Source organism: Lates calcarifer, linkage group LG6 (assembly GCF_001640805.2).
Source record: "Lates calcarifer isolate ASB-BC8 linkage group LG6, TLL_Latcal_v3, whole genome shotgun sequence".
Classification (NCBI taxonomy): Eukaryota; Metazoa; Chordata; class Actinopteri; family Centropomidae; genus Lates; species Lates calcarifer.
Window position 1 is genome coordinate 22,998,325 of NC_066838.1, and position 23,382 is coordinate 23,021,706.

Genomic DNA, 23,382 nt, shown 5'->3' on the forward strand with positions numbered 1-23,382 from the left:
CACAGCCTGGCGACACCACGGCCAGACAGAGAGCAGAAATCGTAAGCACAGTGTGAAACCAGACACCCCAGCCTAACGCTAACCAAAATGCCATTGCTGATGGGCTTTTTTCAGCCTCAGTGATAGCAGAATCACAAGACTTGAAATATGTGTAAAGAACAGCAGAGCAAAGCCTAACAAGTCCCTTCATTCATGTTTCCTTTGTGATCTTAGAAGTTGAAAAGAAAAAGGCACCAGAGGAGTTCATATTAAACTGCCAAAAGTATGTTTCTTTTTCTAACTGAGCATGGATATTCCCAAACTAAATATTCTTCAGGCTACTTTACAGGTAGCCTAAAGTGTTTTTAAGGGCTATAAAGTATTACATTTTCACTGTGGGTGGGATAATAGAGCGTGAACACATTCCACTCAAACGTCTCTAGGCGTGAAGGCCCAGTTGACACCCTCAGAAGCCCTCGTCTTTTCAATTATCACTCCAGCAGGGGCCCCAGCAGGACCCTGCGTCAACAGACCACCTAGAATCATGACCACAGTTCATCCAGTAGTGGAACCTTGAGGCCCCCAATATCAATGAACAAAAGCCCTGAAACCACCCCCTTTATTTACACATGCAGGTATGCACACATATACACACTTGGATGGATGCACACTGAGAACACCTGTAACAGCACTGTATCAGCTGCTGTTTCAGCTAGGACTGACCTATTCTGTTTAATAGGCTGCGTGTGGGAAAGGCAATTTATTGGAATGGAGGTTTAGCTCTTAAAACTACAGGAGCTCTTATTGTGAGAAATATATCGCAGTGAATGTTTACTGTATACTCCAATGACAAAAACAAGGCTGAGCTAAAATGTTTAACTTACAGCCAATACAGAAAAAAACAACAAAAAGCATGGCAGAGAGATTAAAAATTCTAAGTATATATGGAAAAACACAATGACATTCTATCTCACCTGAAGTGCATGTCACATCAAACATAAACACAGTGAGAGTAATTTGTAAGGTCTATAAATAGCGTGTGTTTCCGGTAACATTTCTGTGAGAGTGACCTGCCGGGTGGAGGGGACCGAGGGGCCAGCTCCAGTTCCCCCAGACGACAGCTGACAGGCGAGGTGCTGAGGCTGATGGCAGCCCAGAGGGGAAGAGCAGCTCCGGCTTGGCCAGCCCCGGCCTGTTTATTTATAACAGAAAGAGTCCCTTTGAACACGCTGCTGTGTCATTTAAGATGTCTGCTTTCCTTCCCAGAGGAGAACTCAGAGGGATCTGAGGTGTTCTAACATTAAGCTGACACTGCAATACAGCAGCACCTCAGGACAAAGACTGACTTGAGCTTCAGCTGCAGTAAATTGATGCCTTTTAGAACTGTGGATTTCCCTTTACAGGCGTTATTTACTTTTTGTATGGGGAGTGATACAAACAACAGCTACTATACAGAGTAGCTAGAGACTGTTGGGGATATGAATGCCTGAACCACGTTTCATGTCAGTCTATCCAACAGTCATTGACACATTTCACTTAATAACACAAGCTTCATGGTGACACAAAAGGAAAAGTCAGGGGATTCCAAAGATATTAGGATTCATCTTTTAGGGACCACAATTATCTGTACCAAACTGCATGGTAATCCATCCATCAGCTGTTGACAAATTTCACTTAAAAACTGGCAACTTGATGTAATTACAGGAAAAGTCAGGGGATTACATAAGCCATCTTCTGGAGATCATGAATGTCTGTTTAAAATTTCATGGCAATCCATCTACCAGTTATTGAGATATTTTAGTCTGGCTCAAAGTGGCAGAGCAACAGACTGGCATTGCCATCCCTAGGGTCATGCTGCGACCATGGTTAAAAATGATGTGTGGGAAATGTTTTTTTTTTTTTTAAACCAATCCCTTTTTTAAACATAGTGACAGATTCTGCTGAGTTGATTGAAAGGTTTGTGGGCCAGTTCAGCTTTAGACAGGAAGTAGCAGCAGCTGTTTGATGGCTCTGTTGTTATAGTCTGGTTTCCCTACACTGGAGTGTTAGATTTACCGTCCTCTCTTTTTCTCTCGCACATTTTCGCCTCAGGACCAACTAATCTGATGCCACCTGTTGACTTGGCCGCGTTTGCATTGTCCCACATAATCACAGGCCAGAAGCAGCTCAGTCTGTCAACTCACTCCCCATGTATCATACTCGATTAGTTCATCATTACACTGTGTGGGAAAAGTAGGCTAAGTAGACAAAATCTTTTTAAGTATGCAGCTTATGCAACCATTTATGAAACAGAGAAGGCCTTTGGAGTAGTAACATGCAGTATGTGAAGCTTTCCACTAAGGTGCAGAAATGAAAAATTTGCATCTTTGAAATAACAGATTGCTCATGATGGCTGACTGTGTGAGAACAGAATAGCCTCCAGGCCCTTTGGCCAGGAAGAGAATACCCTCCAGGCATTCTGGCTGGAGGGAATAATATCATGTTGGTAAAGCCACTTTCCACCAGTTCCCAAGGTCATGCTATTTGGGATGGCGATCTCACAATTAACTGGGGTTTGGCAGGGTACCATGGTGAAGCTTTTGGAACGCAAAGCAGTTCCTCCATGTTGAGTGGCTCAAACCATGAGTTTTGAACGGTCTTTGTTTGGTAACCCAAGATGCACTTTGAGCTCATAACATCATAACAAAACCTGCTGTTAAGTGAACAGAACACTTTGTTGGGCGCCATCTGCACATCAAAGTCTTTTTCCTTTTTTCCCACAACTTTTTCAATAATACTCTCTGTTAGCTCTGCCAAGACAAAAAAAAAATACGTCCACAGAAGTGATGGACTGTGAGAGCACAAATATTCTCTCTCAGCTGTTTAGGTCATTAATGTAAACATTATAGGGGTGTAGCAGAAAATATGGCTGCGCTCATCTCCAGATGTTCAGCACTGAAGAGCAAACAAGACACAACAGTCTGACGTTGACAAAATCATCAAAGGGAGGAAGGAGAGAAGGTATTCAGAGGTTATCCTTGTCTTTCAAGCGCCCCCTCCATCCTCCTCATTGGAAATTACCTGACAGCTGTTTTTTGCTAACCTGTGCACCATGGGAAAGCTCAAAGTGGGAGTAGAGAAGAGAACAGGGTCAGAGAAATCAGATCTGGCCTCAGAGTAGCACAAAATATCCATGGGCAACAAGAAAAGGTCAACTTTCATCACAGCCCACACAGACAAGCATGAAAAGGGTTCTCTAATATTCAACAATCTCAAATAACCACATTAAAAACTATCCATGTGAGTGTCATGGGCTAGGTGCCCTTCGTCAACAATTTCAGAGGAAATCTGAAACATATTTACACTATGCAAAGCCACTGACAATGAGTACTTTGCAGTAGATGATCATCTGATACCACAGATACCACTAGCCTAGAAGTAGAAGTAGAAAGATGATGGATTTCTTTTTGTCCTCAGGCATAAACATCAGTCACTGCTGCTGTAGTTTTCAAGCTTGGATGGATGAAATCACTAAATCAGGATGTGAACCACATCAGCACACCACTACAGTAGACAATTTAGAGCCAGAAAAAAATCTTACATCCTTCATAAGGGACAACAAAAAACTATGAAATCTTTATTAACCGTGAGACCTTAAGAACAATTGGAGGGACATCTTAAGTATAGGCAGAACATCTGTGCCTCAACTTTGGCTACCCCCAGTTCACTGCCTCATTTTCTCTTTAGAATAAAGTTTATTTATTCTCAAAAAAACATGGGGAAGCACAATGGCTGAACCCTCATTTGAAGTAGCCACATTTATGGGTCATTACAAATAACACTATTATGCAGGCCCTCAGAGTCTGTCACATTACACTGAGTATGTCTTGGCAGAACAATGCCATGAACCACTTCCACAGCAACAAATACAAAGCCATTTTTGAGTTTGCCATTTCTGGTCCAAATGCCAGCATACTTTCCAAGTCATCTGCGCTTGTTTTGTTGGATTTAATTCTAAACAAGGCTGGGAAGAGCACACTGCCTATGCCTGTTGGGAGGACTAGTGAAGGCTGAAAATTCAGCTCCAGAGGCAGGTTTTCCGCAGCTGCTGGTGGCTTACGTCATCTTGATACAAAACTCTGCTTTCATTTCTATTATGGAAAGATGTGTGTATGCTTGTTAACATAACTATCACTTCTCAAAGGCTGTGCATGGTCTAACAAGCATGTCATGCAGCATGTCAGTGAGAATATAAACTCAATGTAGCGAGGCAGGTGAAATCTATGTCAAGTTCCCATGCATGCAGATAGGAGATCTGCGAGGAGAACAGAGGTGGAATTCCCTGGAGAGATAAAAATACCTCAGGACCTGCGTAGCTGCAGGTGTTATTACACCCTCATCCAGGGGCCCTGCAGCCAGAGAGGGTGACCAGACAGAACAGGGAGTAAAGTCTAGTGAAGGGACATCTCCGGCATCGATTGTTTAACAAGACTGGGGTGACTTATCACCTGCCACATATAAAGTTTAAAAGACATCTAAGAATTGCGAAGTCACTGCAGATTCCCTAGAGCTTTCAGATATTATGGTTATGTTTAACAGTCATGAGTTCAATGGCTGTCTGCAGTAATCTGAATTATATTTGGCCAGCATTTTCAAAGATGCTTTTGTACAAGACTCTCTGCAATGTAAAACTCTATACATGCTTTTTCCAGATCCTCCGTCAGAGAGGTTCAGTACAGTAGGCTGTCTGCTGCTGTGGTTGGCAGTCCCCTCGCCTCCCCATTTGAGGTTAGGCCTGGACAAGAACCAATAAACACTGAAGAAAGCCATGTTTCAGAAAACGCTCTGAGTGGTAGCAGGCACAGCCAACTGCTGCTCAGTATACCAGCACACCCACATCTGCACAGCACACGAAAATTGACTCAAGATCAAATTGGTACCCTCCTCACAATTACAAACATGCCCCACAGAGCCTATGAGAATGGGATTTTAGTTAGAAGATGCAGCACACAGATCACAGTGTCTCTGTTTATTCTTCATTAAACTTTGCTTCTCTATTTTCTGGAATAGAGTGATTTAGCCATTTTGTTTATACAGCACCTATTTTTTTAATGACCAAAAATGGACAAGAATGTTTTGAAGCAAATCCACCCACACTCTGGTTAGCAGTGACGTGACCTTAAGCTTCAGCCTAACAAGGGACTTTCCTGCAGGTTTGCTTCTATGTTTAGTGAAGGAAGTCATTTATTTCCTCCAATCCAAGGATCAAGGCAAATCTTAACCATCCTCCAAAAAGCCAGCGAGCTTTACTTCTTTAACGATACCCTAAGGCACAGAAATGTGAACATTCCTGAGGCCAGTTATTGGGTTTGGCATGTGAGAAGGGATCAGGTACCCACTTTGTCAGCATAAAATGCCTTCATTGTGATTGGCTCTCATCTTCTCCGTTCACAGTTTTAAACCCTTGATTCAAACTCTCTCTGTCACTCCTTGACAAAGGATCAAGGGGCAGGACACTTGCAAAGAACCGGATTATGTTCTGGAGGCTGGCTCAAGGAGAAGGATCTTGGGAATCCGAGTGTTGTAAAGGTTGGATTTCTCCAGGTGTAAAGCGCTTTTGTTTCCGCCGGTCAGAGAAACCCTATAAATAGGATTAGTTTACCTGTATTACTTGGGGTAACCACTGGCCATTCCATTAGGCTCATATTTCATTTTCATCTTTTCTGTATTTTACAATTTCTAGATCTTTATAAGCACATAAATGTGCCTTCTGAATTTCATCCTAGTTTGGTAGGACAGAGGCAGTCATTCCCTTGTTAATGGGAAGAATTTATGAGGAAACTCACTTGGCTGAAACTTTTAATAAGTTTTGGCAGCTGTTGTTTTAACAGTTGAACACTTGTACAAGAAGTTTGTTATACTGCTGCAATGTCTCCAACTTTAGAAACAAGTATAGAAATCCAGGCCAGCCAAAACCTAAGTCAGTCTCAGAGCAGACTTTGGATAAGCAAACTGAGCGAGTGCAGGATGAAGATATGGTTATGAATGAGGGTCGGGGGAAAAAGCTGTTGGATGGGAGATAAACAGTAGTCCCGTCATTACTTTTGTCCAAGGTCAACAAAGGACTTCACAAGAGCCACTTGAGACGTCTTTGACTTTTCCTGCATCATTTATAGTTTTAAAGGTCTGACCTCTAACACACTATCTTACCATACACAAGTAACACTTGCTAAAATATTCAAATATATCAGCAAAGCCACAGGTATTTATACTCCTATATCCCTATATGACTGAATGAACATAGTGCCCTGTTATTGCTTTTAATCGTTTTCACTATCTCATCAGTATTTATCCTGTTTAACTTGCGATAAAACATTTCAGTATGAGTCATGCTTCAGAGCTATGACTTTCTGTATAGTCTGTCACCAAGTATATCAACAGACTAGCCTACAGTGTATTAACTCACCTGGACTGGGAATCTTCCTGTCTAGACTGTTTGCCTACAGGGATCATTCACTAGTCTATCACGTAGATTGAATAGCAGATTGTAATGTGATAAACTGTAATGATTCACACACTGTTTCAAGAAAGCAAATTATCTCTCAGATGGCAGCAATGTATAAACTCAGATCTGACAACTGATCTGACAACTTTCTTTAAACAGGTTTAAAGAAATGTAACTCTGGACAGGAAGTGTGACAAAAGAGCATTTCAGCGAGCTTGACAGCTATCCAATTTTCCCCTGATGAACTTAGGGGAAGGAATTCCCCCAGACATGACCACGCCTGCTGGATCTTACGCTTTGAAAGCCAGATAAAATCCCTAATGCTAAATTAAACACTTCCTTTACTTCACTTACCCTTCCTCCACAAGATAGTCCCAAAAATACACCGCCTGCATGTTCAGAGCTGAACAATACCTAAATGCAAACCCAGCACTGACAATAGTGTAAACAGACAAAAACAGTCTGGGTCACAATGAATAATGTGAGTTTACTGTACTGTCAGCAAATATGACGCATGTCTGTTACTTTGCTCATAAGCAAAGTAACAGACCAGGCCATCTCATGATATCCATCTCATTTTGCAACCACTATGCCTTCAGTCCAACATTAGTGGAAGCAGTAGTGCTGCCCACAGGGCATATAGAGAGCAATTGTGACTGACATTGGATAAAAATCTCTATACGTCACCACTATTACAGTCTATTTCACAAATTTTTAAAGTGACCAGCCGTTAAGTTTACCACAGACACTGTGTCAAAATACTCTACAGTTAGGCTGATGAGTAAATTGTTATCCTAATCAACAGAAAAATGGTTGGAAATTAAGAAAATAAAATCCAGTTTGCAATTAAACAATTTTTCTCAAAGTGACTGAAATGGAAACACCCATAATATTTTTGTATGTTTGTGTCTGAGCTAATGAGTAATAATCCCACCATTGGGTAGCTAATTGGAACCACAAACCATTAATTGAGGCTTTTTAACGATCCTGCTCCTGTGCTTTGTAAAAAGCTCCCATTACAATTAGCCAGAAGCAGGATATAAAAGTCAGCAGTTAACATAAAAAAGGTGGGTCAGTTGAACAGGAGCCCTTATTCCATTAATTTTATTGTTATCACACTTGGTATGTTTCAGCATTAATGTCATAATATTCACATATTAGAGGCTATTTGGTGCTCTTGATTATACCTGAGTTAAGCATTCCCAACTCATTATACTGTAAGACATTATCAGGGAACATTCCAAAGTATATAAAAGTTAATTATTAAGGTCTGCATTCCCATTCCCATGATTCTGACTATACATAGGGAGGGTCTCTATTAAAGGGGCTACAATTATAATCAGGACCATGTGGACTAATTTACCTTATATTTATTATATATTTAAGTTATACAGAAACTTGGATGCATTTGGCTTTGTATCAACTACACAACAAACCCAAGGGCCAACATCTGACGACCATAAACAACATCTGAGAGTATCTTCCTCTCAGCAGTTGACAGACGAATTTCACCTGTCATCATAATTCAACACCAGGCCTTAATTTGAAGGTGTGCTCACACCTACAAAGACATCTGTTTGCCAGGAGTTTATGCAATAATTTAAGAAAGCAGGAGGGCTAACCTGCCTATTAATTCAAAGCAGATGTGAGGGATCCATTTCCTACTATAATAAGAGGTAATTATAGGCAAGGGGTCCTGTGTAACCCTGTGAAAATACACTGAGCTCCGGTGGTTAATCAGTGAGGTGAGCCTGGTTAGGTACACGAGAGAAGGCAATGAAACTAACTGCAGTCTGCTCTGTGTGTGACTTATCACTGTGCTAATGGACAAGCCAGCACAAGCCAGTTCATGACCTTTCAAGGAAAAAAGAACAGAAAGAGGATAATTTAAGACTCAGCTTTCACCAGTGAGATTACATCACTCCTTCTGACCTTGCTGACAGTTCTTTACAGTGAAAAAACTGCTGCCTCTGACAGTGAGAAATAACACGGCAGCATTTTTACATAAATAAAAATCTTATAATCCAATAATTTATTTTGCTTGCATTTTTTCAAGTGACCCTTAAGGCAAACACTCATTCCTCAGCTCAACTCCAAGTATTTCTGCCTAGGGGGCTGAATGAAGGCAGGATGAGCCATGACTGAAAATCCATGCGATCCATTAAAATATAATAAATGTTTATATTTGATAAATAATTAATATATACCTGTATTTTTAAGAAATGTTATGTATAGTTGCCTATTTTTCATTGTTAAAGTGTCCTTTAAATGTTATAGAGACACAGGGGCTCATGCTCGCCATTCCACTGATCAGTGGAAAAATCTGTTTCCAACACATTTTAAAGCACTGTAGATTCATTCATTCAAAAGTGCAGTGCAAAAGACATTTTTTCTCTTTTGAAATTTTTGAAGGGGCCTTTGATTTAACTGCATCAGAAAAAGGAGGATGGACAGAACAAGTCCGCAGGACAGTGATATTTACATTGGTTAGACCTATAATGGGTAAATATGTGAATATAGACGCACAGACTCCACATCTGGACTACAGCAATAGTGCCGACTAGCCCTCAGAGCCACAGCACCCAGGACTGATCAGACCCTAATCTCCGCCTGTCTGGCCAGCCTGTTCTAAAAAACAGATAGGCACAAAAAAAAAAAACCAACTCTGCTCTTGACTGACTATTATCTCCCTCAAATCTTGTTTTCCATTACTCCTGCATGGGGAAAGCCCTGATGAAACAACAGACTAGAGAGAAATTAACCATGTGCCCACAGGCAAGACTGATGTCTGTGCCAGAGAATTTGACTGCAGTCTGCAGTCTGGTGTTTGTGCCAAATTTTAGCCCCCGGTGTGCCCCCATCTCCACCCCCTTGTACCCATGGCAGGGTCATAATAGAGCCTCAGCAGGTGGAGCCTGGTGTGGGAAGACAGGGCCTCTTCATCCTGGCACAGCTGAAAGAGTCTTCTCTATGTGCTCATAGTCCACATAAATCACACAGGCTCTCAGTTCAGTGGAAGAACCATTTAATTACCCCTTTTAAAGCAATAATTGCCTGACTTGGCTGGAGGTGCTGCTTGCATGAAGACGAACAGAAAAGTGAAGCCTTCACCGTCTCTGATGACTACGGAAAGAACATCAAGGGCAACTGAGATCTGTAATGTAGATTAGCAAATCCAATACACATATCTCACATGGTCATAAAAAGAAATCAAGAAAAAACTGAAATGGACTTCTGGTTGTCACATTTAATCAAATATCACAACAGCTGTGTGCTGATTTAAGAAAAAATTTGACACGTTTAACAGCTGCTGTTCCCATAACTCCTGAGTCCTGAGTGATGTGGTGTTGTAAAGGCACTGTTGGTGGTCACCAGCTACTTACTGTAAACTGTATACCTCAAGTGAGAATGCAGGCTGAGTCATGCTTCCACAGAAATTAAACACTGTTATATGGCAGAAATGTGACAGATACAAAGTGAAGAACTAGGTTGGTTTCTAAACAGTATGTTTCCAGTAGATTTCCCAGTCTATAGGGTGTTTCTATGCCATCTCTGATCAAACAAACAGCAACATTCAGGAGTGCATAAACAAAGCTTTAAGCTGAGTTTTCAGATGACTCCTCATTCCGTGGAATCAACAGATGGTTTGGGTGGAGAGAAAATTATATACAGCCACTTTAGTCTAAAACCACAGAAATTCCCTTTGCCTTACCAACTGTATTACAAGACCGACCTTCAGCTTCAACAGGCCTGCCAGGTACTGGGTAGTCTCGCATACTGTCAAGCCTCTGGGCACATGATGGATGCTAAGCTACTTTAGTCAGCAGTGGTGGTTAAGGATTTTTTGTGTTTCTATTTAGTTGGCAATCGTCTACATGAATAAAGATAAAATCTAAAATCCTTCACTCAGCTTCTTCCTGATGGCGATCTGGAACAGCTTCAAGAGAAGTGTATTTGAAAATAATCAGGCAGCTCAATGGTGATGTCTCCAGCAAGAAGCAGTGATTTTAATCTAGGGAAACGCTTAACCGCAAACAGGATCCACATTCCACTCTTATCAATGCCTTGACTTTCATCTCTGTGAGATGTCACAAAGAAGTGACTGTCCGGTGGTGGTGTCTACACTGTTTAACAAAAAACATGGATAACTTGGTGGCAAGTCGTTGTGAAGACCCTATCAGCAGAAAGACACATCTAGTTTTTTTTTTTTTAAAAAAAGGTTCTGTGAGGTGATATGGGAGACTGTTTCCCCATGTAGCAACAGTCCAATCATAGCTTAGCAACTGTAGCAGGCCTGTCAAGCTTTGGATTACTTCACATACCAAGGCAGTGTGCATGGGGCTGTAGTAAAAGCGATACTCTGTATAAAAAAAGAGTTTGGAGGTGGTGTCTTTTTCATGCCTTTCCATAAACACAAGAGCAGAGGAGTATGTTGCAGACAACATTTGTCTGCAATTGTTAGCATGTGGCTAGCTTAATATCAATAGTGGTAACCTGACCTAACATTACCTCCAAGGCCCACGAGCACATAATTAACCAACATAAGTTTATGGGGTTATGGGTTACATCTCTTAAAAACAACTAGCATATCGACTGTGTAGTGTCTCCCTAATGTCTAGAAGCTCGTCTTTGATGCTTTAAGAGGTTACACTCCAGGAAACCCAGCTAAAGTTACCTGAGATAGTGTTACATTTGCAAAAACTCACGTTCGTCCTAATAAAAGCCAAACAGGGGTAACAGTCTGATCTTTCATTTTTCATTATCATACTCATTTTAAATGACAAAATTATTAGTCACCAGCTAGAAATGAGAAACCTGCCCTAGTCTGAAATTACAACTAACTACAACAAATTTCAAGTAGTAAATCTTTCACCATTATCACTGTAACCTATGTCTGTGCTGTTCAGTGACTAAGGAGGGCAAGGTTTAACAAGTTGCATTAGTAGCAACAGGTCATGCTTGCAGTATGTCTTTTAATTTATTGTAACAGCAAATACTGCATTATATATTTTGATTTATTACAATAAGTAGTTAGGATGTTTTATGGCATCACTTCTGATGCAGCTAAAGATTTCTCTCTGTGATTTATAGTGAGCACTATTTATTTTTCATTAAAAATACAGTATGTGAATGACTGTGTATGTTTTTAAATCAAAGACTTTTTTCCATTACAACACTGTTTGGCTCATGGCATGGAACATGCATCTTCAAAAGCACCAAACCTGGATGGAAAATATTTCCAACCAAGCAGGTTTACTCAGCTGAAACACAGTGTGATGGAAATTCAAATATCACATTCAAGCTGAGAGAGAAAAATAAAAACAACAAGAGCTTGTACTATGGCATAATTAGGTCCAGGGGAATTCATTAATCTGTAGTTCTGGTGTGTTACTTGCCAAGTTATAAAAACCTGTTAAAACCTCAGTACAGCTTTGCAACTACATTCTGTGACCAACTGAAAGGCAATCCAAATGAAGTAAATCTCTCTGGGTAAGAAATAAAATCTGTGATAAATGCCTCTATGTATTTACTGCATGAACAACAGGCTGAGATGTTTAAATAAGACTTGACTGTTGCGATATGACTAAAGATTTGGGGGATTTTCAAGTATAAACATACCTCAAAGAGAAAATAGATTTAAGTTTTAAAAAAGGGGGGTTGGAAAAACAACAAATACACTGGTTTATGTCTTTCACCATATATAGAGCAAGACATCTGAACTGTGCACAGGAAAGCCTGAATAAACTTTGCTTCAGGGCAAGTGGGGTCCTCTTGTCCTGTAGATAATTCCAGGTTTCATTTCCCCAACAGGATGGTGACTCAGCAAGGGACAAAAGTTTCAGACCATCACAAGCCACTGCACCAAAACAATAGACTGCTGGCAACCTTTTAACCACAAACCCATTTGCTTTCAGAAAGCTCTAAAGATATCTCATCGTGGAGCAAATCACTTGTCCAAATTGCCTTCCTTGCCACTGAACCAATAGTTGGTCAGGCGGGTAGAAATAGTTTTCTCCAACAGCTATGATACAAATACTGGTTTACCACTTGTTTACAGTTTGCAAGGATTTGGATATTTGGTCAACAGTAAAAGCTACTAGCGAGAGTGAGTAGAAAGAGGAAGGAGAGGAGAGGAGAGGACAGAGGGCAAAAACTGCACAGAGAAAATTCATCTGAGAACAAGAGGTGCGTACATGTGTGTGTGTGCGTGTGTGTGTGTGTATAACAGGAGAAAGAGTTGTTATGTCTTGTGGGACGACAGCTGACATGATAACACAGACCAGACTGGTGCAGTTCTCCTCCTGTCTCTCCTGAGGTCCTCTGCTGCAGCCTCAGCGAGGGGCACAGCCAAGGCCCAGTACATGAGAACTGCACTCTTCCATAAACCAGTGGTGATATGACACATATTTTCACAGTGGCTATTTTAACAGCTCATTATACACCAGCTGACCGTTAGCTAAGCCCTTCCTATCCTGTTGCTACAAGTGTCAAGCTTTCCATTCCTCTTAAAATGAGTTCAGAATGATAATGGTGGCAGATTTACCACAAAAAAACACAAAAGTTTTAGTAGGAGTGCCTCTGGCTGACTTCTAATGGACACTTATACACTTGCTGGCTACATGCATGATATCATGCTCAAAGACTGAGGCTAAAGCTGCAGATCCAAGGGAAAAAGTCAATTGACACTGATTGATGATCAATGAAAAAGCGGTGGGAATAAAGAAACAGCACTGTTGCACTGCAGTGTAGATTAGTGCTATAAGTATGAGAAGGAGACATATTTAATCAGACTGTTAACTCCTTCTAAAATAAATGCTTGGCCGCTTAACTTGCAAACTGTTTTGTATGTTCATGTTTTCACCTTTAATTTCACAGGAAACATGGCCATGAGGATGATGGCTTACTGATGAGTTTGGCAAATATAATGCTACTTCAGATATAACATTAGCTTCCCCAAATCATATAATATTTATACTGTATATAGTAATAATGATTGTGTACAAGAAATGTTTTGAACTGAGTTGATTTTTAATAAAGCTGGTTTTGGTTTTTACAGTCCTCAGATTTGCAACAAACAAACCCTTTAATTTGTGAAGTCATTGGATAATTAGGCTCCTGAAGAGCAGCACTCTTGTATGAGTGCCTACAAACAGGCCTCTGAGTTAAATAAAAGTGAGCAGAAAGGGGAAGTCAGTGTTTTCCCTGTATTTACTTTTCACTGAGTCATTACACCCTGAAGCCTGCAAAATTCCACTTGCCAACCTCCCTCTGTGAACATCACAGGTTTAACAGCAACTTAGGTGAATTTGTATCTTGTTAAGGTTACAATAACGTGTTGCAAAGATGGGAAGGCTTTCTGTTTCACAGGTAGAGACTTGTACAGTAAAAGGAAATGGAGGCAAGGCGCTGACAGTCTGTGTTCAGGGAGTGAGAAACCATCTGCTCTGATAAGACACCAGGGTGGGATTTCTTATAAACACTTCACAAGATGTCAGGGTCAAACCTGGTTTTAAAAGACAATGGAGAAAAAAAGACTGATAGCATTCCTTTAGCAAACTTAAGTACCCAGGAAAAAAACCATTCTGCTCACAATACACAAAAACGGCTTTGGTGAAAAGGGCAGCAACCCCCATTAGAGTAGCTGTATAACTTGGGAGGGTCCATACAAGACAATGCAGCAGCTCCCATGAGCAAAAAGTAGAATGCCCAAGTGACTTTACATCAGCAAAGACAATGGCAGACTCAATAGGGCACAGACAGCTATAGAGAACCTTCAAAGTGCAATACAGTTAACTTAGCATTTCAATGAATCTCTAATAAGTGTAGGCCTGAGTACAGCCTGGGAAAAAAAACTTGGTAATACTGCGTGAAAAGCCTGAAGAAGACTGTTTAAGATGGGGAAATGAGTCAGAGTCTGTACCAGTCTACTATAGTCTTTTGTTCTTCTTATCAAGCTGCGTGACGTGTGTTAGATTTAAAGCTCACTATTTCCTGAGGAGTAGAGTGACCATTGGCATTTAAGTACATCAAGTTAAAGACCTGCTCGTCACTTGTTTAACAAAAATATAAGACAACTACAATGGACACAGGAGTTTGCTTCATATCAACCATTTTCAAAACAAAGCTGTCTCTGACTTAACAGAGTGAGTGACAAAAAAATCAGACATTTGTGATTTGCTGCCCAGCCTCTGACCATTGGCTGTTTTTATTGCTTATGGTCTGCAGGCTGTGCTGCATCCTTAGGACATCCTATGACCTCACCATGAACTCTTATGGGTTTATTGCACCTGTAGCTCCATAACACAGGAATGAAGAGAGATATATAGTTTAAGTATGTTCCACTGAAACAGAAGTGGCCCATGGGCATTTCTTTAACTGTTTCTCTGTTCTTAATATATTTTGTTCCAACTTCTGAATATGAACAATTACATATCATACAACGTGGACTGTGACCATGCTATTTTAATGATTCTTGACAGGAAATCCTTTAAGTACTTGCTGCACTGCAAAGAGGCCAGATTACAGAGTTTACTACAGAGCAGAATCCAGAAATAAGTAGACTTTATATCTTGCTCAGGGGCACTTTAATAAGTTATTCATTTGTCAATACCAGTCCTTGAAAACAGGCTGTTTAGTGAAACGATGGCCACTGCTATCACTAAGCCACATTGCTTCCACACCACATTGATCATATAATAATTTTCAACAAGCATTATTGAACAGAATTTAATTAAATTAACATTTTATTCCTCTTCTTGTTTGGAGGAGTGTTGAATGCATGGCGGCATGGCATGGTAATCAGAGAGGTCTGATGGCTTCAAATTTATTACCTCCTACACATGTACGTTAAAACTCAAACTTTCTTCCACATAAGACTTTGAATTAATTAACTTTTGATTTAATTACAGAAGCTTCAAACTGATCTGAGGATGAAACATAAATGTCAATCTGATAAGCTGTGGTTTGAAACAAAAGCCATCCACAGATGGGCACCTTAGAGAGGGGAAATGTAAATGTGTGAAGAGGTGCAAATGGAAAGAGTGGGACTCTAGTTACAACAGACAGTACTCAGAGAATGTGTGCTCATGTCAGCACATGCACAGCGCTGCTTCTGTACCAGCTGAGGTGCAGCTGTGTTTGGAGTCGGCTCTTCTGTCCGACACGGACGCAACGTTGGGCATGAAAGCACAACGCTACCCCAGCTACAGAGACATTAGTTTGTGTGTGTGTGTGTGTGTGTGAGTGTGGTGTGTTTATGAAGGGTGTGTCCCAGACAAGGGTGGCGTAGAAAAAAAAAAACAAATATATTTTATCCATCTGTAAGGCTTTGATGCATCTCTGTAATCTACATTCCTAATCTGCATCACAGCGCACATATCACGCTGATCTCTGAGGTGAGGAGAAAATATGGTTCTTTCACCAAAATGCCTGATTTGATTTTGCTCTAATATGAACCAGCACTGGCTGTAAAGAGCAAATTAAAAAAAGGCATTATATTCAGGCATGGGGGAGAGACTACACTGCACATTCTTAAAAGATCAGACCAATATTTTTTGGGATATTTCAGCTCATTTAGTATAAATTATGCATACTTAACACATTACTACTGCTATACTATAAGTAAAACTGCAGTGGTTTTACAATGTGCCTCTGCTACTCATACTAAGCCACAGGCTGAATTGAAACCAACCTTGGGTTCACTTCTCTGTAGGGGGGAAAAAGAAAATTAAAAGGGAATATTTTCTGCATCTGTATCCAATGGAACTATTATAAGAGTAGAGACAATTTTAAAAAAGAAAGAAAAATATTAAGAGAATGCTGAACAAATGCTGGTCTTGTTTAAGTCAAGTGTGAAAAGACTCAAAATACATAGAAGCATTACATATCAAGCCACATATACAAGTTAAAAGTGAAAAGTTTAGGAAACTTTGGAGAGGGAGTTAATCTTGGCTGCGAATAAATCACCAAGAACCCCGCTGAACTGAGAAACAGTCAGGTTCAGAGTCCTCACCTCTTTGACCTCTATACGGGCCCAAGTCACACCTCACTGCAGAGTCAACAAATGCCACCCTGCCGGCCTGTGCTCCATATGTGCCAATGTGCTTGAGCAGGGGGGGGGCGAGGCACTTCAGTTCAGCATTGTCCCATCAGCCAAGATGGCCTCTCCCCTGGGGCTATAACTCAACAATGCAATGTTTACTGAACCCAGTCTTCAAGCAATTATGTGAATGGGTCTGGAAGGGGGGCAGACCTTCCCTACTGTTCAAACTGTGGAGTGGAGTTGGTGTTTGCACTGCTGTGCTTTGCAACTCCATAGAATCCTCATCGACTCTGAATGGAAATTAAACACCAGGTAGCCGTACGTGAAACGACAAAGCACAACAGAAGTCAACCACCTCACCCAGTCAATGCATCACGCAGCACAAACTAAAAAAATTATCTGTTCAAACTATCGCTGCATAGTATTTAGCACGGGGTGGATGAGTTAGACCCAGCAGAGACAGAGAACAATTTACGCAAACGAAACACGCTCTGCAGACTATATAGTCATAGGAATCCAGGCCGCCCTTCCCCCAACCCCAGTCCAACCCCCAATGAAGTCAAGGGACACTTGTGACAGTCTATACTGGGAGAAATCTCCGTGCCAAAAATTGTCAGCAGTAGTGCTCGTGGTTGATCTGATGTCACACACCAGCAAACAAAGTCTCCTCCTCCATTTTCTTATGATTAAGTGAGACCAGAAGCAAAGCACTGACCTTATCGATCCATTTTCACTTGTATGAGCTCAAAACAGATTTGGGAGTAGTTTTTTTTTTTACTGCTCTAAAAAATGTTTGACCTGGACAATTTCTCACACTAGAACTGCTGGTGGTTCACAGCAGGACATGGGTAGTCATTTGTGATGGGGGAGCTCTTACCCCATACAGAGTTTTTATTGACTTTGATTGTTTGAGTTGATGCGCATGACCCTGACATTCCAGCAGGGAGAAAGGAGGGCCCGTAGTAACACCAGTACGCGTGCTTAATTGAATCAAGAGGACAGTCCGCCTGCTGTAGTTCAAAGTCATAATGCAAGAAACAGATGCTTGTGGTTCCACATAATTCAATTATGTTGGTATTGTTGGCCTAGTAGTCAATCAAGGCTGTGGTAAAAGTGTAGAGGCCATCTCCTATTACCATCTTGTGTCAGCACACAACAGATGATAATAGCCCTCTAGGGACTGGATAGCTCTTGTGGATCGATGATACTAAAGATATATAACTTATGTTGCCTTTGAGGACACAGGTAATGAAAGTTCTGTTGCAACTTTGTGCACTGACACAAAGTGATAGATCATGCCATCCACGGGCAAGGCACAGCATTCAATTGCATGTCACCGCTGGATGTTAAATATACCCTGAAGTCATAAAAAATTTAACACTATAGCTTTTCAAATGTCAGGCATATCACTGCTCATATACTCTATATCCAGCAGGTGAAAGATTAATGTCTGCTGGCCACCTCAACTATGTCCCATCATTCAAAAAAGGCTCTGCTTCGAATCAAATCAACACAGAGGAGTCACAGATATCTCAGCCATGACAGCTCTGTTTATTGGAGGGCATAAAGGTGAGAGCCCAGACGGGATTTCTAGAGGGTGGGGGGCGGGCGACTATTCTCAGCAGCAAAGCGATGGTCATCCTCTATATGATTCATACTACAGATATAGCAAAGTAAAGACATCTTATTTTCAGACTCAAACATTATTAATTATACTTGAATAAATGCCCAACAGTGCGTAGATTAGAGCTCACACGGTTAACTGGTAAATTGATCAGTCAAACAACAGAAAATTACTGTGCAACAATTTTGATGATTGATTAATCATTACAGTCACTTCTCAAGCAAAAAGGCTCCAACATTATCTGGTTCCAGCTGCTGTTGTGAGGATTTGACACTTTTCTCTCTTGTATATTTCTTTAAATATGCATGGGTTCGGGCTTTTGTTTAGATAATATGAAGACATAATCTTGAGCCCCAATAATTTTTCATTAGTAATTCATAGACAACATGATTTAGGGAATAATTTCAAAATTAATCAGTAATTTTAGAAACTGTTAGTTGCAGCCCCAGAGCACACTACGTAACAGCTAAAGCTCAATGAATAAAACCAGAGGATGCAAGTTAGGACACTCCCAAAATGGTGCACTGTCCCACTTGAAGTAGATCCTGGATGGAGGAGAGTAGCTGTAGATAAGTAGACCCTTTTTTTTCCTTAAACAACCTACACCCCTTTTTGTACAGTAACCCCAACTTTTTGTTCCAGGTTTTACAGGTCTTATTCATTCATAAGGAAGACAAAGACCTAAATGTATGGACACAAAAGATACCGGTAATAACTGCACATTTTCATCCATTTTGATCACACTGCCCTAAAATAAAGTTAACTTCACACGTTATAACTAACAGGCAGTGTGGGCAATGCCTGACAAAGTTTGAGAAGGTTTAAGAGTTGAGGACTGCAGGGAGACTATGAATAGCTTGTTTCTATGGACAAACTTAGCCCACTTCACTCAACAGGAGGTTCTAGTTTGTCATATTACTTTTAAAAGCATCTTTATGGTACATGCTGATATGACTGTGACTGTGCTGGAATCTGCTCAACAGCCCACCTGTAAGTAAGCAGCCCTGCACCAGCAGACCGCACTATTTACTGCACATAAATAGAAACATCAACAACACATGCCTTTTTCTGCCTTTAATAGGACATAAAGGTCCTGGTTTGTAACTCTGACCTGACCTCTGGGGGGATAAATGGTTTTATAGGTCAGTTCTGCGGGTGAATGAAACATGCTTTAGGGAGTGGGGAGAGAAAGAAGAGTGGGAAAAAAAAGGAGTGAGGAGAAAAGTTCGAGCTCACTTACAGAAACCAGTTGGCATGTGAGTATCAACGAGAGGATAAGTCCATAGATCGAAGTGGTCGGAGTGCCCATTTTCCACCAACCCAGCACAGGCTGCAAATGCTGGGGAAAAAGGAAAAACCGAGGTCCTTCACTCCTCCTGGCCACTGGAGTGGTGTGTTGCCTGCACCTTTTTCGGACTTTTATTCTCCGCGAAGAAACCAGACTGCTCCTCTGCGTCCCACACCCGGTGGGACTTCATCAACAGGTAAACCGGATCCTTTTTCGCGCTAGTTTTTCGCGGAGGGGACGCAAAATATCGACTCGAAGGGTCTCCAGACTTGCTTCTTCTTCTCCAGTTGCACTCCGAAACTTGGGACTTTGGGTTGTGGGCTAAATGCAGTCTTGCAAAGTCACTGGGAAGTCCTGTGCAGAGAGAGTGAGTGAGAGAGAGGGAGCGCAGCCGAAAAAGTAAAAGGCGGAGTGGAATTCAGGGAGTGCTGAAAGAGAAGACAGCTAATCCCACTGTGGGGAGACGCCACCTAGTAGACCCATGTTAGCTCTTTACATGACCACACACTCCTCACATGCGTCGACCCCTGAGAAAATACTATTGTAGTACAACTATATTCACCGCACACGGACGTTAAGTCCACCTGTGGTACTAAATACTCAGCTAATTGCAGTAGTGGCAGAAGTATTGAGATATTTTACATTATTGCGTTATAATTTCTGATGCATGTGTACGCTGCAGAGCATGATATTCTACATTATGCCAATCTTATGCAATAGTTTCTCCTGCAAAGTAACCAGTTATTCTGAGCCTCTTCTTGCGTAAAAGTAGTAATACCATGATGTAAAAATACTCCATTACAAGCAAGTCCTGTTTCCAACTGTTACATCATAAGCGTATGTACTCAAAATTTACTTATGCCTTTGACTACAGCTTTATAATGTTTTATCTGTAATCCTAATCTGCAAAGTAAGCAGTAACTATAACTGCAAGATAACTGCAGTGGAGTAAAAAGTACTTACTAGCATAAAATGGAGATACTCAAGAAAAGTACCAAATTGTACTCAACTGCTGTTCTGGTCATGTTAGCTGTCTCTTTGTATATCAGATGTATATTCCTACAGTAACATTTCCCACATAATTTATTATAGAAATCTTTTAAGCATTACAAGATTGCCCTTCTTTAATTGTATATTGTATATTTTTTCTAAGAATAAAACTTCAGCTTAAGTTCAGAGATTTGTCATTCTTCTTCGATTGGGCAATAAACCTGTTCCACAACTGTGGTGTACTTTTTATACCCTCAGGACACATATTTTCCAAAGTACTTAATGGCTCCCTGAAACTAGTTCCTGTCACATAACATTTTACTTAGTAAATTAATGGCAATGAAATGTGCTTAAATAAAGTTTGTGATCACTAAAAAAGACTGAAGTTGTCTTAATTTGGTAGAAAATGGAACCACTGTTGGAGATCTTGTTGAACTAGACATCTAAAGCTAAACACAGTATCCTTGAGTATTAAGTGCCCTCTACTGGAGTAAGAAGAGACACTACACCAAAAATTAAAATGACTTCTCCATGCAGTGGATACAAAGGACAAAATTAAATGTCCTGTGTTGCTGTTCCATCACAGACATGTCCTAAATATAACACAGAAATACATGGTAAGTACTTGTCAGGACTGAAGTCAGTAGTTGTGTGGAGGAAGACTGCATGTTTGTGTCCATTCGTGTAACTAGTGTAAAGAGCGTACGGTATCACTCAGAGATTTGAGAGAACAGCTGTTGCCAATTAAAAGCTGAACCCTGAATAGAAATGGAGAGGAGCTGTTCTCATTTGCTCACCAAAATAGGCTAAAAGGGAGATGAACAGAACAGGCTTATCGAGTTGGTTGGTATGCTGGGAATGTAACACTCGTAAGATTAGCAGTTTTTACAGTCCAATTACATTACAAAAGATGTTACAAAGAATAAAGATGCCCTTTAAAATATGTGTAAGTGTACCAGAAGTTTCAGGTTTCCACAACACACTTGTGCAAGTTGTATATTGGACTGAGACCAGCTTCCAAATTAGTCATGATGTCATTAAAGTCATAAATGTGTTAAACTAAGATTTAAAGTGAGATGGACAAACCTTCCCTAGAAGCAGACAAATGTCTTCTAGTGTCAAACTCTGCACATACATCATTTTTGCACTATGAATTTTTAGATGTGGGTGAATAATAAGACACATAAGTGAGCAGGATATGTACAATTCAGACTGGGCCAAGACATAAAGAGGAGAAACCATAGGACTGGAATAGATGGATATATCATGGGTCCCACAGTAGGGCAGTGGGACCCCTGCAAGGAGCTGCAAAATGATCAAGGACAGCAGGAGGAAAAAGTATGTCTGCTACCTAAACTTAAACGTCATTTTCTCAAACTTTCCTTTAATTTTTCTGTGTTTTTCTTGTGAATTACTGGATAATTCCACACCTCCAACTGTATTTCAGGAAATCATTAAATCTGGTAACTGAGAGATGCGTTGACAAGACATTTAAGACCAAACTATATGTTACAGCTCACTTTTAACACAGGGCCCTGAGTAGAGACATGCTCCTGTGCTCTTCAGCGTCGTCTTGAATACAAGAGAAAGATCATTTCTGTTCTTTGACTGTGAATGCATACTAGAAGCATCTCACTGACCACAGTGGTGTGATTTAGGGACTCCTCCCTTGCCTCCCGTCAGCAGAAAAGTACTGGAAAAACCGTGTAGAACATGTTTAGTAAAAACTGTCTCAAACCATTATTATAGGTCCAGAAACCAATGTACCCTTCAACAAACTGTTAAGGATGCTTTGGTATCCTTGACTCGTGCAGTGCCAACAAGGACCAAATCCTCTGTGACTCAGAAACACCATCTATTTTTGTTTGGACTTTAGAGTCTAGATAAGTACACTACTGCTTAACTTGCATGTTTTAAATATATCACGTCTAAAGAAACTAAATTAATGTTAAGAGCAAGGTAACATAATATAAAAGCTACAAGCCTAATTTTCTTCTGGCTTACAGAGAGAACTAATACAGTTTGTAAACTAAGATTTATGCTGAGGTAAAGAGCTGAATAAACTGTAAAAGCAAATCCAAAAGTTACAGTAGCTTCAGGCTTATGCAATGCCTTTATGTCTCCACTGAGAGACGACTTTATGGTGGGGTATGGTGGTGAAGATGTCAAATGACTCACCCTTGCACAGGCCAGTTCTGCGTATCACATTAGAGTAACTGTAGCACAGTGTATGTTGCCAAATGGAGCTGCACTATGCAGCTGGAGCAACAGCTGTGACAATGACCAACAGATCAGCCAAGAAATATGAAATGTTTCTGCTCTCGGTGGGAGCCAGATACACAGTTACACTGGATGAGAACACAAAGGGGCTTTCCCCCTTTCTTTTTATTAACCCTTATATGTGGGTCATGTCTTTCCTTGCCTCCACCCTCATTTTCACCAAATAACAAAATACCATTTTGTTAACAACGTTAATATATTAATGAGACTTGAAATTAGCGTCAGAAAAGGATACGTTTGTTAAAACCACATTGAAGAGAACACTAAACATTATGTTGATTATCTACTCTTAAAAACAGACATATACTATGTGTACTAAGACACTGTGGCTATAAAAAACTCTTTCCAAGAGGATTCATATCCTTACAAAGGTCATTTAGAAAAGTTGCCAACTATAAAAAAACACAAAAACATGATGATTAAGTTAAATTGTATATCTTGCAAAACTGCTGAGACATACTCCCAGGAAACTCATGAGCTATAGTGTTGAAACAGACTTCCTGAAAGTATTGTAAAGCTGATCTTTGCTACTACTATACTCTTTCCTTAAGAGTATAGGTCCAGTGATGTACCAGAAGCCTGGCTGGGTGTCTCTCTAAGACACGTAGCCTCTGTAAGCATTAGGGAGACATACACAGCAAGTCAAGATTATCTACAGCTCTGACCTGCATCTGAAAGACAGTGCTGTCATTGAC

At 40.6% G+C, this 23,382-nt stretch overlaps 1 protein-coding gene across 1 annotated transcript in view; it reads right to left on the reverse strand.

Moving 5' to 3' along the window:
- The window catches only part of hspg2 (heparan sulfate proteoglycan 2), an 88,568-nt gene extending 68,253 nt beyond the window's left edge, over positions 1-20,315 (reverse strand). The window contains 1 exon segment of the mRNA XM_051071387.1: positions 19,370-20,315. Within this exon segment, the coding sequence (XP_050927344.1) occupies positions 19,370-19,438 (69 nt within the window). The 5' untranslated portion in view covers positions 19,439-20,315.
- Between the last annotated feature and the right edge of the window lie 3,067 nt (positions 20,316-23,382).